General features: G+C 34.0%; 1 protein-coding gene across 1 annotated transcript; it reads right to left on the bottom strand.

The window, feature by feature from the left end:
- Positions 1-502: 502 nt before the first annotated feature.
- gpr143 (G protein-coupled receptor 143) lies at positions 503-18,294 on the bottom strand. Its single transcript, XM_016489755.1, has 9 exons — positions 17,963-18,294; positions 16,651-16,760; positions 13,619-13,713; positions 13,458-13,550; positions 11,732-11,841; positions 9,448-9,556; positions 9,178-9,295; positions 4,605-4,857; positions 503-1,003 (listed from the first exon to the last, which is right to left on the bottom strand). Exons 1-9 carry the CDS (start codon positions 18,207-18,209, stop codon positions 903-905), a joined length of 1,236 nt encoding a protein of 411 aa, XP_016345241.1. The 5' UTR covers positions 18,210-18,294; the 3' UTR covers positions 503-902.
- Between the last annotated feature and the right edge of the window lie 86 nt (positions 18,295-18,380).

Below are 18,380 nucleotides of genomic sequence, written 5' to 3' on the forward strand. Positions count from 1 at the left end.
GTTCACCCAGGCTGCATTTATTTTGTTAAAAATACAGTAAAAATTGTGGAATATTATTAGAATTGTAAAATAGCCGTTTTTTTTGTGAGAATGTTAAAACAGCATTTATTTGAAATCTTTTGTAGCATTATACATGTCTTGACTGTTACTTTTGATTAGTTTAATTCATTATGGATCAATAAAAGTGTTATTTTTAATATTTTTTTTATTTTTGTATGAGTTTTCAAAGATGCTGAAAATTCAGCTTTGCATCACACAAATAAATTACACTTAAAAACGTTAACATGGAAAACTTATTTCAAATTATAATAACGTTTCACAATTGTTACCGTTTGTGATCAAATAAATGCAGTCTTTGTAAGCAGAAAAGACTTGATTTAAAAACACCAAAAATCTAAAATATTCCAAACTTTTGTTTTTACCTTTAGAGTGCGTTATGTTTTTGCCAAAGTGGTAAAATATTCATTTTGGTCTCTAAATAATGAATTAATTTGTGCCACATTCAGTCAATGTCAACCTACCAATTAAACCAAAAAATGACACGCTTCATCTTTAATGAGAGCATAAAATGAAGTATGTTTAATAAGTATAATTTAATTCAGTATAAAACAAGCAGCAACAGCTATGTCTACACAATCTCTGTGCTGTATAATAGTGCATTTTTACAGTGTGATCCTTTGGTAAATGACATTTTAAAGACAAATTATATTTGCACTTTTGATTCAAATCAAAGTTTCGTGCTGAATTATGTGTTTCAGAGAAACCTTCAACAGCACAAACAGGCGAGGAGACAGAAGTGATTGATTGATTGATTGATTGTAGAAATGCATGAAGGCTTGTTTTGTCTTTGTGAATCAGAAGTTGGAGAGTATGAGAGAGCGTGTTTGAGGCCGGCGGCACGTTCAGCCTGAAGAAATCTCCAGTGATGCTCTGTTTGGCTTTACATCCTCAAACTCTCGCTGCTCACTGGATATGTGGATTTCTACTGTACTAGACTCTGAATCTATGAGATGAGATAGAGAAGACTAGTTAATTTCATCCCTGATGTTGCATTTTTAATGCTGTTTATATATTGTGTGTGTATATATATATATATATATATATATAGAAATTAAGGTTTATACACCACCTAAAAGCAGAATAAATAAGCTTTCCATTGATGTGTGGTTTGTTAGAATCGGACAATATTTGTCTGAGATGCAACTATATGATAATCTAGAATCTGAGGGTGCAAAAAAGTCAAAATATTGAGAAAATCATCTTTAAAGTTGTCCAAATTAAGTTCTTAGCAATGCATATTACTAATCAAAAATTAAGTTTTGATATATTTACGGTAGGAAATTTACGAAATATCTTCATGGAACATGATCTTTACTTAATATCCTAATGATTTTTGGCATAAAAGAAAAATTTATAATTTTGACCCATACAATGTATTGTTGGCTATTGCTACAAATATACCCCAGCGACTTAACACTGCTTTTGTGCTCCAGGATCATATATATATATATTATATATATATAAATGTATATAAAAAACAGTGGCTCTTAATTGGTTGTGCTTTATTACATCGACTAAAAAGGAGAATCTAATGCATGAACAACATCAGATGTGGTTTACCAGTCAAACCCAGAGAAAAAATAATAATGCTGGTTGGTTTGGTATTTTGACAAATTACACAGCTAAGACCAATTGTTATTGAGTATGTATATATCTTATTTTCCAATTAAAAATCTCCAAATTGCATTTACTTGAGCAGCATCACTCTATTAGATATCAAGACTTTTCATAATTGTGTCTTGAATATTGAGTGTATTTTGGCAGATATTTTTACATGCACGTATAAACACATTTATAACAAGTGACAAAACACACTTGTATACAAGATACAGTCCATAAAAGCAATTCATAATATCTTATAAAGTGTTTCTTGTCAAGTAAGTTTAACATTTTAATGAAATTTGGATATTTTAAATGGGAAAATACTTAATTTGCAACAACAAAGGATAATATGGGATGTATTTTTCCTCCTGTGGTAAGTCGGTTTATTTTGCTATCCTAACTGTATGTTTATATGGTTAGTAGTGTTTATTATTTGCATTTAACTTAGTTTCTTCCTGTAGAACAGATCCAAGATTCACCGGCTGAATCATATGAAATATAGATTATCAGAGCAGTATATATTATACATAATATGTACATTTATTATTTAGTATTTACACTAGTGGTCGAAAGTCTGGAATATTTTTAAGATAAATATTTATAATATATTTATATATGTAAGATATATTTAAGATTTTTTTAGTGCATTTGAAAGATGTTTCTTTTGCTCACCAAGGCTGCATTTATTTAATCAAAAATACAGTTGAATTTGTGAAATATTATAAATAATAATATGTATATTATTATTATTAGCCTAAATAAGCTGATGAAATACACAATTACTGTAACTGTGAATGTAAGCTGGCTAACTTACCTTACAAAAAATAACCATAGCCTATGGTTTTACTATTAAAATGTATTAATTAATACATTTATTATATAAAAAATAAATAGAAACAAAAAATGGTTACTTTAGTTAAACCATGGTAGCCATGCACAAATTAACCATTGATTTATTACACTAACCATGGTATTTGTACAACTGTAGTTTTACAAATGGTAATTAATAAAAAACATGGTTAATTTTCATTTTGAGGGGGAATTTTAATGTGGTCTGTGCTACTTGCGTGTTTCTTTGTTTGTGTTGTGAGCATTTGCAGCACATGTGCTGTCAAACTGATGAATATGTTTTCTTAATTTGCTGGTGCTTTTTCTATTTGCATGTGTTTTTTGACGTTGCAGTGCGTTGAGCTCTCTCGGCCACCGTAGTTTTCTATATGTGAATATATAGTAAAATGTAATTTTTTGCATTGATCAAAGCTGAATTTTCAGCATCATTACTCCAGTCTTCAGTGTAACATGATCTTCAGAAATCATTCTAATATGCTGCGACCATTCAAAAATTTGGGGTAAAAAAAAAAAAAATCATACTTTTATTCATCAAGTTTGCACTGAATTGATCAAAAGTAAAGACAAAGACATTTATAATGTAACAAAACAAAGATTTCTATCTAAAATTAAAAAATGTTCTATTGAACTTTTTATTAATCTGTTGATCCTGAAAAATAAAACATCACGGATTCAACAAAAATATTTTCAACACTGATAATAATCAGAAATGTTTCTTGAGCAGCAAATCGTCATATTAGAATGATTTCTGAAGATCATGTGACACTGAAGACTGGAGTAATGATGCTGAAAATTCAGCTGCGCATCACAGAAAATAAAAAATAAATAAAATATAAATGCAAGTAGAAATTAAGGGACCAAGCACTACAGAAGCAAGCAAGGCCGCAAGCATTAGATTAAGTGCAACAATAAGTCATTAAAGACATTTGATTTTGAAGATGATTTTTGTCAAAATTAAAAACCATAACTACAATCACTAGTAATATGAAATAAGGGTTCAAAGAAAAACAAAACAGCAGACAGAAAGTTCGGCCAGTTATGGCATAATTGGTATTGATATTCTTGGCATGACCATACGCCAATGTGTTTATAAAATATGGTATTTTACAACAAAATTCAAAATAGCTGATGCCCAAAATGGCTGGCACGAGAAAATTAGATACCGTTCGTCTCTTTATAATGCTTAAAATCTAAAGAGACCAGTTTAGCCAAACCGTTCAGAAGTTATAAGCAAAAATAGCCATTTTCATATCTCCTGACAGCTAGGTGGTGCTGTGCCGAAACTGTGCAGAAACCCTCAGGTCATGGTTGTTATAACACGCACCAAGTTTGGTTTGAATATGCTAAAGCGTTGTGTAGATATAGCCTCGCGTCTATTTTTGGCGTGCTCTTCGCAGAATTAATTTGCGTGTTATTCGAAAATGGTTTGACTGATCTACTTGAATTCTGTAACGTTTTGCCAGCATGTTCTGAAGATGATCTGAGCCAATTTTGGTGAAAATCAGACAAACAGTCTAGGATGAGTTTGAAAAAAGTATGTTTTTCATACAATTGAAAATGGCAAAAAATCTTGACCCATAGAAATTTACATTTAATTATGCAAATTTAAATTTCATAAGCCAAGGAATAAGGGGAAAAATAATTTCTAGAACTTGTAGTTCAAAAGGTATTAGCATAAACATGACCGCAACTCCGAACTGTTGGTGGCGCTAGAGAGTTTGAGTTAGAGGCTCCAAATTTGGTGTGTTTAATGTTGATACTTTCCTCAACCAGTGTGCCAAATTTCATAACTTTTTACCATACGGTTCTATGGTATGACTCAATAGAGAAAGAAGACGAAAACGAATGGACGCAATGAATATATTAACATAGAAAACAAATGTTTGAAATTGCAATAATATTTCACAATTTTCACAACATTTGTGATCAAATAAATGCAGCCTTGGGGATCAGAAGAGATTTTCAAAAATGTTGGTAGTTTATAGTCTTTATTTCTTACAGCTCAGGTCCCATTTGAACATGTATTTTATTTCATTAATTTACAGATGCAGCATTCAAAAGCCCAATTCAATGTTCCTGCTGCAGTCCGTTACCTTCAGACAGGACACTGATGGCATCTGAGGGCTGCTGCTGTCCATTGGTGCTCAGGTTCTTCTTGATCTCCTGCACGTGGCTTTGGTAGAGCAGCGTCGATCCGGCGACGGGCGTATATCCACCCGCCAGCGATGTGGAGGCCGAATCCCAGGGCAGCTCACGCCGTCTCTGCCGGCTGAAGTCCACGTTTAGCCCCGTCCAGCCGTGAAACGCCAGCGTGTTGAGAAACCCCTGCATGGGGTTCAGGATCCCCTGAGGACAGAGATGCGTTTAACGAATCTTGCTCAAGTGAGTTAACCCAAATGCAGTATTGGAGAGTTACATGTTAACTAGTTACATGTAGGCTAATGAAATTGCGTAATTTAATTACAAAATAAATGTAATCTGTTACATTAACTGAGAAAAAATGTGCAATTAAACTACAGTTATTTATGAAAACGTTAATAATTACAAAGGGGGTTACATCTGAATATTTTCACACACACAGATTTATTATTTTTTTCCAAATTGCATTGACTGCTCTAAAATATGAGACACCAATGTTTCAGGAGTTTAATAATAATAATAATATGCTTAATTTATATAGCGCCGTTACAAGGTACACCAATACAACAAATACTCATTGCAAAGAAACAAATTAAGTGGACATTGGACATTTGCCCAATTTAGTAACAAAAGTAAGTAAAAGTAAAGAACAGTATTCTTTGTTTAGGACAAAGAATAGGACACATGCTTATTTAATAACCGTTTTATTTCCTATTTGGTTTTATGCATATGCTTTATTTTTGAAGATTAACTTTTTCTTGTTTTTTTCAAGCTGTTGTTAGATGCCAATTTTTCCTGTCATAGCTATATGCAAAGATTGGATTTCAAAAAAACGTATCACAGCTATTAAACTATATCTTGTTTTGGTTTTAAATATGTATAGTTCAGTCATGAAACTCTAGATGACGCAGGCTGGTGGGTGTTAACATAACTGATGATTTTCACAGCGTTAAACGACTTGGCTCAAGCTGATTGTTTCATGTTGCATACGCAGCCAATGAGTTTGCTACTTTACATTTAAATGGCAGGTTAGAATTCATTTGAGCATTTGCAGCGTGCTTTCGGAGTTCTCTGAAACCCTCCACCTTCCCCAGCTCCACCTGTATAGATCTGCTACGGGTTATTTTATATACTATTTGTGCAGCAGCAGTATGTCTTAAATACTCACAGCACCGTATCGCTGTATGCATTGGCAGTAGCAAGTTCCCTTACTTGCTTGCGGCAGCAGCAATAATCTACAACTACAGCAATTCAGCAGCAGCTGCAGCGTAGCAGATCTATTCCACCAAGACCAAATACATTAACATTGTCATAACCATTACCATGCTAAAATCTTCCGCGAGTTGTCATGATTGAACTGTATTTAACCTCAGAATGATCTCAAAGTAAGTCTAATTTTGTGGTGTCTAATTCAAGTGATGAAGGATTTCGAAAGTGACAGTAATCAGTGTTAAATACTACTGTAAGTTTAACATTAGAAATTTAGAGAAGTAATCAAACGTAATCAGTTACATTACTTTAATAAAGTAATTGAAATAGTTACTCTACTTATTAAATTTTAGATGTAATCTGTAACCTATTACATTTCCAAAGTAACCTTCCCAACACAACATCATTACATGCGCACATTTCACCAAAGTTTCTATTTACAACGTCATTTTGCAGCGTTGAGCAATGTGGCCAATCACAGACATATCAGTTGAACGCAATGGCCAATCAGAGGCGTTTAAGTTCAACAGAATTCACTCACCGCTGAAAAACTGAGTTTTTTTGTTTTTTCCTCAGTGCGGTTCTGTGAATCATCTCACAACAAAGTGCAGATGCAATGTAAATAAGAGATTCACTCACTATAACGGACTCTTGTGAGATCGATCGCGATGAACTAAGATGAGTGATGGCTTTTTAGTGATTATTAAGGGAGCGCTCTTGAGGCTTTACAATCCATTCCAAGGGTGTAGGTTTGATTTTGGCATTGGTGAGGACATAACGGCAGTCAACAGACATTTCATTTTTTTATCAAAATTATTGCTAGGGACAATTTAGTAGTGTCTGATATTGGTAGGATCATGTCATAGCGTCTTTACTACGTCCAAAATTACAACAACAGTGGTTACATACACATATATTTCATTGTTTGATCAAAATTATTGCTAGGGACAATTTAGTAGTCACTGGATATTGAAAGGGACATGTCATAGCCTCTCTACTAAATTCTACACTGCAAAAAAATATTTTCTTACTTAGTATTTTTATCTTGTTTTCTAGTATAAATATCTAAATATTCTTGAATCAAGATATATATACACCTTGCTACATGTACTGCGTTAGGCTAACTGAGACTTGTCAGTTGCACTTACATATTGTTGCTCTTTTGTTAGTTTTGACTGCTTTTATTGTCCTCATTTGTAAGTCGCTTTGGATAAAACGTCTGCTAAATGACTAAATGTAAATGTAAGATGCATTTATTTTACAAGTAAAATGACTTAGGATATTATGTCTTGTTTTCTGAAAGAGTTATCAAAATTTTGTTAGTTTTTGCTTAAAACGTGCAAAAATATCTGCCAATGGGGCAAGAAAAATAATCTTGTTTAGCCTTTGAATTAAGATTATTTTTCTTACCCCATTGGCAGAGAGTAAGAAAATCATTTTATGCAGTGTACGCCCTTGATCCACTCAAAATGTGCATTAAACTTTTGTTTTTCGGACACATACACGTTTCGGTAATGACTTTCACATATTTATGCTGGATTTACTCTCGAAATAGCATAATAAATAATAGTGGCAACCATAGCAATGGATGGGACAAAAATAATAGTGACAATAGATGTGCATTAAGGCTAGAGCACTAGAGGGTTATATAACACAGGTCCCGCTGTCATGCGATTTGGTGCATAACAGAAATACTCACCATTATGAACCACGTGATGAGCGCGGCGTTACGGACGTTCTTCAGATCGCCGGCTTTAACATCGTCTTGCATCTCCAGATAAAACAACAGACTCTCGTTGATGATGTTGGGCAGCCAGCTGACGTGATGAAGAGCACAGAAAACTGATTTTCACTGATTATGTATTCATTATTGATTGAACTGTTTTTATAAGAGAACCTTCAGATTATAAAACCGTCACAACTGTTTAAAGAGGAGGATATGAATCTCTTCTCGTGAAGAGTTTCTTACCAAATGACGAAGACCAGCATGATCTTAAAGAAGCGTATTTTGATCTCAGAACCGAGTCGTCTCTCGTTCTCGGTGTAGATTCCCTGTTGACCCTTCAGCAGCGACGTCACTGCATTAAAACACAGACAGACATGAGATTATCTGGGATGAATCACATCCAGAGTCATGTATGAACTCAATTAGTGTAGGATTTACTTTAAAACAATTTTCACTCAGAAATTGCCAGTAAAATTAGCTGAAAGATGTGGAGAAATGCAGCATTGCATCAGTGTCTCAGCAATGGATGCTCTGCAGTGAATGGGTGCCGTCAGAATGAGAGTCCAAACAGGTGATAAAAACATCACAATAATCCACAAGTAATCCACAGCACTCCAGTCCATCAGTTAACATCTGGAGAAGACAAAAGCTGAAACATATCCAGTATTAAGACGTTTTTAACTAAAATACCATAGAGTCCATAATCCATAATAACGCTTCCTCCAGAGAAAAAGTGCATCTCTGTTGTCTCTCACATCTCAATCCAGCCACATATTTGTTTAGAGCTGTTTAAACGCTGCTTGATCTGTGCAGATTTCTCTCCTGATTCAGACCAGAACACTTTTTCACTGGAGGAAGAGTTATTATGTGTTATGGACTCTATGTATTTGAGTTAAAAACGTCTTAATGATAGCAGGGTGCTTGAAATCCTTGAAAATGCTTGAATTTTAACGTAGTGTTTTCAAGGTTTGAAAAGTGCTTACATTTTGGATAAAGTGTTTGAAACTGCTTGAAATTGCAATTGCATTGATTAATAATTTGCTTTATTTCTGAATAACGTTAGTTCACTTTCTAGACGAAATGCTTTTTGCATGTCGCTTTGGATAAAACGTCTGCTAAATGACTAAATGTAAATGTAAGATGCATTTATTTTACAAGTAAAATGACTTAGGATATTATGTCTTGTTTTCTGAAAGAGTTATCAAAATTTTGTTAGTTTTTGCTTAAAACGTGCAAAAATATCTGCCAATGGGGCAAGAAAAATAATCTTGTTTAGCCTTTGAATTAAGATTATTTTTCTTACCCCATTGGCAGAGAGTAAGAAAATCATTTTATGCAGTGTACGCCCTTGATCCACTCAAAATGTGCATTAAACTTTTGTTTTTCGGACACATACACGTTTCGGTAATGACTTTCACATATTTATGCTGGATTTACTCTCGAAATAGCATAATAAATAATAGTGGCAACCATAGCAATGGATGGGACAAAAATAATAGTGACAATAGATGTGCATTAAGGCTAGAGCACTAGAGGGTTATATAACACAGGTCCCGCTGTCATGCGATTTGGTGCATAACAGAAATACTCACCATTATGAACCACGTGATGAGCGCGGCGTTACGGACGTTCTTCAGATCGCCGGCTTTAACATCGTCTTGCATCTCCAGATAAAACAACAGACTCTCGTTGATGATGTTGGGCAGCCAGCTGACGTGATGAAGAGCACAGAAAACTGATTTTCACTGATTATGTATTCATTATTGATTGAACTGTTTTTATAAGAGAACCTTCAGATTATAAAACCGTCACAACTGTTTAAAGAGGAGGATATGAATCTCTTCTCGTGAAGAGTTTCTTACCAAATGACGAAGACCAGCATGATCTTAAAGAAGCGTATTTTGATCTCAGAACCGAGTCGTCTCTCGTTCTCGGTGTAGATTCCCTGTTGACCCTTCAGCAGCGACGTCACTGCATTAAAACACAGACAGACATGAGATTATCTGGGATGAATCACATCCAGAGTCATGTATGAACTCAATTAGTGTAGGATTTACTTTAAAACAATTTTCACTCAGAAATTGCCAGTAAAATTAGCTGAAAGATGTGGAGAAATGCAGCATTGCATCAGTGTCTCAGCAATGGATGCTCTGCAGTGAATGGGTGCCGTCAGAATGAGAGTCCAAACAGGTGATAAAAACATCACAATAATCCACAAGTAATCCACAGCACTCCAGTCCATCAGTTAACATCTGGAGAAGACAAAAGCTGAAACATATCCAGTATTAAGACGTTTTTAACTAAAATACCATAGAGTCCATAATCCATAATAACGCTTCCTCCAGAGAAAAAGTGCATCTCTGTTGTCTCTCACATCTCAATCCAGCCACATATTTGTTTAGAGCTGTTTAAACGCTGCTTGATCTGTGCAGATTTCTCTCCTGATTCAGACCAGAACACTTTTTCACTGGAGGAAGAGTTATTATGTGTTATGGACTCTATGTATTTGAGTTAAAAACGTCTTAATGATAGCAGGGTGCTTGAAATCCTTGAAAATGCTTGAATTTTAACGTAGTGTTTTCAAGGTTTGAAAAGTGCTTACATTTTGGATAAAGTGTTTGAAACTGCTTGAAATTGCAATTGCATTGATTAATAATTTGCTTTATTTCTGAATAACGTTAGTTCACTTTCTAGACGAAATGCTTTTTGCATAAAATTAAAACGTGTGTGGCTTTAGTGTGAGCGGGAGAAACATGTCGGGAGGTTGCTGCTTAAGTCAGCGTCGGCTTGAAAACGACAAATACAAATTATGGTTAAAATAATGTAAAGTTGCATGCAAAATCTGCTTTTTTTATGGGAGAGTGTAAAACGTAAGCAAAAATGCCCCTGCTCAGTTAAACTGTTAAAGACTGTCGAGATTAAAGTGAAATAATAAACATTTCAAAGTCAAAACGCAGCGCGGGTGTTTTTATAATAATGCATCTCTGAAGTGAACCGACTGCCTTCAGAGAAGTTTCAATGGCATTATCGTTTCATCTCACCGACGTATAATGTCTGCTAAAGTAGCGTTTGTGAGCCAGTGCTGCTTTGTGTAGCTACAGCCATTAAACCGCTGTATTTCTGCAGTCCCAAAAGCGCCACCTAGTGGCAGACAGAACATCACATTTTAGCCTTTAAACTATTTTTAAGAAAAGGGATGAGTCAAAAGTGTAAATAATATTTTTAATTTAAAGCACACACGTCTTACCGTCTAAATTTTTTAGACTTTGGAAGGCATATTAGCTTTTCGTTCTGAACAAAAACAGCAGACAGGCTTATTGAAAATGCAAATTCATCCTCTGAAAATTCTTTATACTTTTGACTCGTTCCGTCTTTGTTTCTCTGAGGCTGAGGTTTCTCAATTTGAGGTTTGTCACTTTATACAACTCTTTCTGTTTGTGAAAACCCGTATTTGAAATACATGCAAATCATGTTTTTTGAAGTCATTTTATGGCTTAATATGTTACAATAGACATTGTCCTACCCCACTCATACAGTATTTATTTTATTTTTGCAGGGTGAAAAGCCTTAAATATTATTTTTTTAAATTCTGCAGATACCCTGTAAATTCTTTCTTTCTTTTTTATTTTATAATTTATATACTGTATGTTGGCTATTTATATTATGCAATGCTATATTCTATCCAAACCTGTGGTTTTTAATAGCACAATAACATCTGGTTTAAAGTGAAAAACTCAAGCGTGTGTGTGTGTGTGTGTGTGTGTGTGTGTGTGTGTGTGTGTGTGTGTGTGTAAACATGTAATTTACCACAGTTTAAAGTGCTGCAAAAGCTTGAAAATGCACCTTGAAAAGTGCTTGAATTTGAATTTGGAAAAGGTGCAAGAACCCTGTGATAGATTTGTTTTTTCTTAATGATGTGATTTGATTTGTGTGGATTATTGTGATGTTTTTATCAGCTGTTTGGACTCTCATTCTGACGGCACCCATTCACTGCAGAGCATCCATTGCTGAGACACTGATGCAGTGCTACATTTCTCCAAACCTGATGAAGAAACACACTCATATGGATGATCTGTGGGTGAGCAAATGTTCATTTCTGGCTGAACTATTGCTTTAAGTTAAACTGATCTTTTATCTTCTACTCACCAGCGGACACGGTCCGTGTGAACAGCACTGGATTGACGAGGAGCACCAGCAGCATGGGAGCGTATGTGGTGACGTAGTGAGGAATGGCGTGCTGAAGGCCGTTCTCACAGCTCACATGACAAACACATTCAGGTCAGATCACATTCACATTCATGCATTTGGCAGCTGCTTTTATCCAAAGTGACTTGCATTGCATTGAAGGTTTGCATGTTATTAGTTCATGCATTTACTGGGAATCAAACCCGTGACCTTGGAGTTGCTCATTTGCATATTAAACGTGCAACATACATCTTTAGCAATAATTGGTGCAGGATTTGCTTTGAAACAGTTTTCACAGAAATTGCTAGTAAATTTCACAAATAATTAGAAAGAAAGAAAGTAACATGAATTTGTGTTTTTTTTGTTTTTTTTTTAATAAGATTTATAAAACGTTAAGGTGTTCTTTTCACTGTAATGAATAATAATTTGTTATTTAGAAGGCTTTTATAGTAACACGTTGAATTAAACACAATTTTGTGCATTTTTTAGATATTTATAACATTTTAAGGGTTTCTTTCCACTGTAATGAACAATAATTTGCTAATTGGAAGACTTTTATTTGTGAGCTTAAATGCATGCTTACGTAACTGATGTGCCTCTATTTTGAAATTTAAAGTTTATTTACCTATTTAGACATTATGCTTTAAATTTTTGTTAGTATTTATTTATTTTTATTTTTGAGGTAGAAAGGCTGAAATAGTATTTCTTGCCAAATCTACTCCAATAATCTGTTGTATTTATAATAATTTTTAAAAAGTTTTATGCACCAAAAAAAATATTTTAAAAAATGTTTGGTTTTAGATTTTAAGAACATTTTAATATTTTCTTTTCACTGTAATGAATAATAATTTATTATTTGTAAGACTTTTATTTGTGAGCCAAATGTGCCGGTTTTCTGATGTATAAAAAGTATTTTATTTACCTATTTAGATATTATTCTTTTAATTTTTCTTAGTATTTATTTATTTTTTTAATTTTGAAGTAGAAAGACATAACTAGTATTTTTTTGGAAATCTACCCCAATAATCCTTATTTTATTTACAATCATTTTTAAATAATATTTAAAATATTTATTTTTATACATTTTTATTTACAAATTATTATTTTTTACAATTATTTTTACTGTGAACTAAAGGGCTCATATCATAAGTTTTGCTTTAATTAATTTATTATTGAATTAATGAAGTCCACATAATTTTAGTAAAGTTTTTTGCATCAAAACTAGATTTCATATTTTTCACAGCACTTTTAAAAGCTTTGGAAAATTTTTATTTGTGAGCTTAAATGCATGCTTACGTAATTGATGCGCCTATATTTTGAAATTGAAATTATTTATTTATTATTTAATTTTGAAGTAGAAAGGCTGAAATTGTATTTTCTTGTAAAATCTACTCCAATAATCCTATATCCAGTCATTTTATTTACAATTATTTTTAAATAATATTTTTTTTTTATACATTTTTATTTACAAATTATTTTAACAGTGTACTAAAGGGGTCATATCATACGTTTTTTTATTCATTTATTATTGAATTAACAAGGTCCATATCATTTATTTTTTATATAGTTTTTTGCATCAAAACCATATTTCATATTATTTTTCACAGCACTTTTAAGAGCTTTTGGAATTAAAGAATGTCAGAAAAGGAATGAAACTGCATCCTGCGGTGGTTGAATCAGTGTTTACCTGGATATGGAGGGGTAGTAAAGCATGGCGAGTCCCTCCACACACAGCAGCAGCGTCAGACCCCATGTGATCATGTGATACAGGACGATCGTGCTGGAACACACAACACACATCAGCATCTGCTGCAGCGCTCGGAGACACAGGTGCATGATGGGACGCACCTGATGCCCGCCGAGCGCTTCACCACCAGGAAGACGTCCACTGCGTAACAGAAGGTCCACCAGAAGGAGGCGCTGAAGAACAGCTGGATCCACATCTACAGAGACACAAAACCAGATTCATGACCGCAAACCTCAAATGTGACCCTGGAGCACAAAAGCAGTCTTAAGTCGCTGGGGTATATTTGTAGCAATAGCCAACAATACATTGTATGGGTCACAATTATCCATTTTTCTTTTATGCCAAAAATCAGTAGAATATTAAGTAATTTTCCTACCGTAAATATTAGGGGTGTGAATCGGCACTGGTTTTACAATTCAATTAGATTTTTATTAAATTATATAAGCAGGCTACTTTTAACTCTTTCGCCGCCAAACACAGAATTTCCCGTGTTTTCGCTGTTGTACGCTAGGGGGCGCTATTACACATCTGAATGAGTCTAGAATCACTCGATCAAAAACACAGACGAGGAAGACGCAGAAACGAACGATCTCGTATGTATGCATATGAAAAATAATACGATCAACAATAAACAGCATATAAATGAAAAGTGCCGAATGTTAGCGAGTGAAATGTGGATCCAGAAAGTGTGCAAGCTTTGGGACGCCATCTGCTGCAGCGTTGCTTTGATAATATTACTGAATATGATCCAGATGTAGTATTTGATAAAAATGCGATTTTCTCAAAATTTTGCTTTTTTTTTATGAAACCTACCTACATTCAAGTGTTGATAAAAAAAAACAACGCTTGATGCTAGAATAAAACAGATTGTTTTGTTTGAAAGTAGAGGGTCTGATCTTTATTTTGATGTATTGCATGTTCAGATATGCATACAATAAAATATTCTGGGGGCCGTAAAATTTTAGTGAAAATCAGCAAAAACGCTGGCGGTGGCTGGCAACTTTTTTCATAAACGCTGGCGGGGAAAGAGTTAAAAATAATTACAAATTAATCACAAATCAAAGCAATTCTTAAGAATTTAACCAAATAAATACAGCTTCAAAACATACAAGCAAATATAACGTAATAACGGGTGACAAACAAAAAGCACTGAAGAGTGCAACGAAAGTTCCGAAAAAGTTTACAGATAATCATAGTTCTGGGTTTTTCTTTTTTCCTCAGCATTATTGCGGTTTGATTATTACTGATGAGATCATAGACAGTGGCAGCTTATCTAAAGTGAAAGACTGAAATAACAGCATTGCGCACGTGTCTCTCAGCGCATATTCTGTGCAGTGAAGCCGCCGCGATTGTCTCGAGCGCACACACTAAGCTTGCTTTTCCCTAAATGTGCCCAGATCTCAGATTTAAAAATAGTGGGTGCATTTTGAATGCTCGCGTGACAAGCACGTATGCGAATGACGACAGTAGGCTATAATCGATTATGGATTATTACTGCATCGATGCAATGATTAATTTCAACACCCCTGGTAAATATATCAAAACTTAATTTTTGATTAGTAATATGCATTGCTAAGAACTTCATTTGAACAATTTTAAAGATGATTTTCTCAATATTTAGATTTTTTTTTTTTGCACCCTCAGATTCCAGGTTTTCAAATAGTTGCATCTCGACCAAATATTGTCCTGTCCTGTGAAGTATAAATCTCAATTTTAAAAAAGAAATAGACCCTTATGACTGGTTTTGTGGTCCAGGGTCACATATATGCATTATTCTGACAGAATTATAGCCTGTAATAAATACTGTTTTATTCAATTATTTGAACTGGAAAGATGCATATTCTTAAAGATTTGAATTTAAATGGGCAAATTGTGATTTTTAAAAATAAAAAATATATTTTTCGGATTTTTTAAAATTATGAAAAATTGTAATAATAATAATAATAATAATAATAATAATAATAATAATAAATTAAGATTTTTTTAAAGGTTTTCATTCCACTGTAATAAACGATGATTTGATAATTATAAAACTTTTATTTGTGAACTTAAATGCTTAATAACTTGTGTAAAATTGTATGTTTATATATTTATATTTGTAATTGTAAATTATTATATTTATATTGTAAATTCATATTAACAGTTGACAAAACAATAAAATATTAGATTAAAACATAATAATATTTATATAGAGAAGACTAAAAACATACTGCCTTTTATTTCCATATAAAATAAATAACAGACATTAATAGAATTAATATAACCTATAATAAATACTATTTTGTTAAATTATTTAATTTTGGAAAGATACATATTCTTAAAGATTTGAACTTACCTGCATATTCCAAATATTACTATTTGATAGGAGAAAAGTCAAGAATGTAAATGGGTTAATTGAGAAGGCATGGTTTTAAGTAAATGGGCAAAGTGTGTTAGTTTTAAAAATTCAAAATAAATTTTCTGATATTTAAAAATTGTGAAAATGCATTTTTTTTTTAAACAAAATGCAAAAAAATTGTTCATTATAAAACTTATTTGTGAGCCTAAATGCAAAACGTTTTGGTGTTTGATGTGTGCCTCTATTTATGGAACCTAAAATTAACTTTATTTACCTATTAACATATTATTATTTTAATTTTGGTTAGCATTTATTTATTTTTCATTTCGGAAGAAAATATATGAATATATATAGAATATTGTATGGTAAATAATCTATTATTTTATTTCGCTTTGCTGTTCATAGGTAAGTTACTGTTATTTTGGAGTTGTTTTGTGTTGATGTTTTATGAGAGGTTCCTTGTAGTATGAATAATCTTTCATTTTAAAGCATATTTTAAATATTGCTAGACATTTTTGTGAGAAAAGAAAGTCCATAATTTAGATGGGTAGAGAAGATATTATTTTTAAATAATTTAAATAAATTGGCAAAATTAGTGAGTTTTTTTTAAATGCATGATGTTATACCTTTAGACATATTTAGGAATTATTCTTTTAATTTTTGTCAGTATTGGATGTTAAATAGCCTAAGAAAAAAATGAAATGAAATATTAAATAAAGGTTGAAAGGTTGCTTGTAATCTTTGATTTATGCAGTTGTAACGGTCAGCTTTAAGGCTCTTGACTGGTTTTCTCACCGCGCCGCCGACACAAAACACCTGCGGCCAGACGTCAGTGCTGTTCCCAGCGGAGATCCTGCTGATCAGATCCGGAAAACCCAGCCAGACGGACGAGCGGACCACCATTCCTGGACAAACAGCAGATATCAGTCAGCACAAACACACTGTACAACATCTACAGTATGTTATTTGAAATGGGAAAGATTCTCCTGAATTTAATATCAAATTGTCCCACTTTTCTCCCCGGGCTTCAGCTTCGTGTTCTCTGATAAAAACACTTTCTGAGAAAAGCATGTGTGGTTTGACACTTATTACAGTTTTTCTCGATTGCTAACACATTCATCTTGGCACAATTTTCCAAACCATTCACACAGTTCTCGAAACAAAGACATGCACCTTTCCCCAACAAATTTCACCTGCTTTCACACACGTTGCAATTTGTTTTCTGCAGAACTCTACACAAGAACAGCATCATTTTGCACAGGCTTGACCAGGTTCTCATTTAGAAAACACAAACACACAATATAACTACCTCAAGATTCACAGAATGAACACAAATGGCACACATTTTCTTTGTACTGTAAATACTGTAGCATGCACACAGCCTCAAACTCATTACTGTTGAATTGATTTGAAGCCAAGCACTTCTTGCATTGAGAGTCGACTGTCTAGGGGAGGCAGAGAAAGTGTTTTCTAAGATGACTAAAAAACTGCTATGGTATAACAAATAAGGATATTACCAATACTGTAATGCAACTTAGCAGAGGATGCTGAATTTGTTTATTTATTTATTTACAGTAATTGATAGTATATTCCAGTGTGTGTTTACTGTATGTTCTGTTGTTTGGTTTTTGAACATTCCTCTTCTAGTGCTTTTCATCTACTGTGAGATCACTTTACAGTAGTGTAGAATTTTAGTGTAGAATTTTACTGCATCTGCACCGCTCTATTTATGCTGTATACTGTAACAGACATTTGACCTGGAAGTCTGAAGTTTTGCACAAGTTGGTGTGTAGTTTTGAGATCGTGTTTGTAGCTGAGAACGTTGTTGTGAATTGTTTCATGAATTGTGTGTCAGCAATCGAGAATAACTGTAGGCTGTGAACATAAAATAATAAATTCATTGATGCAAATCAACTTCAAAATCCAACATTTAAACATAATTTGTCTGATAGAGCATGTAATATCTAACAAAAGTTGACTTTATAATGATCTTATGAAGCAGACAGACTGACCCAGATTGTGTGTGTGTGTGTGTCTGTAGTGTGTGTGAGAGAGATACTGTAGTGTGTAGTATGTGTGAAAGTGTGTGTGTGCCTGTAGTGTTCACCTGCGCAGGCCAGTAGGTCGCAGACGCTGATGATGAAGAGGATCCGGAGCGAGGAGGCTGGTTTGTGCGGGGGTCCGTGTCTGAAGGGCCGGTGTTTGGGCAGCAGCTGCAGGCCGGTGAAGGCGAGGCTCAGAGCGGCGCTGCAGGAGCAGATCCCGCTGAAGAGCTGCGGCTGGAAGCCGGTGATGAACTCGGTGGCCGGATCGCGGTTTGGGCAGCAGAAGGTCTCCAGACGTGGAGAGGCCATGATGGAGCTCTGGCGGAGAACAGAAGGAGGAAAGGAAAGAAGAGAGAAAGTCTTTCATGACTCTGAGCTGCGAGTGAATCACGAGCTCCAGCATCATGTGCTTCGGGTTAATCTGGAGAACAAGAAACAGAGCCCAGAAAACTCTTGTGATGTGTGTGTGTGTGAGAGAGA

The sequence above is a fragment of the Sinocyclocheilus anshuiensis genome, unplaced genomic scaffold (genome assembly GCF_001515605.1).
Source record: "Sinocyclocheilus anshuiensis isolate Anshui unplaced genomic scaffold, SAMN03320099.WGS_v1.1 scaffold394, whole genome shotgun sequence".
NCBI lineage: Eukaryota > Metazoa > Chordata > Actinopteri > Cypriniformes > Cyprinidae > Sinocyclocheilus > Sinocyclocheilus anshuiensis.

Coding starts and splice junctions, on each gene's coding strand:
- gpr143 (XM_016489755.1), bottom strand. CDS start 18,209: ATGGCCTCTCCACGTCTGGAGACCTTCTGCTGCCCAAACCGCGATCCG. Junction 11,842..13,457: donor TACTACCCCTCCATATCCAG/GTAAACACTGAT, acceptor TTGTCATGTGAG/CTGTGAGAACGGCCTTCAGC. Junction 4,858..9,177: donor TCATCACGTGGTTCATAATG/GTGAGTATTTCT, acceptor CTCTGTCCTCAG/GGGATCCTGAACCCCATGCA.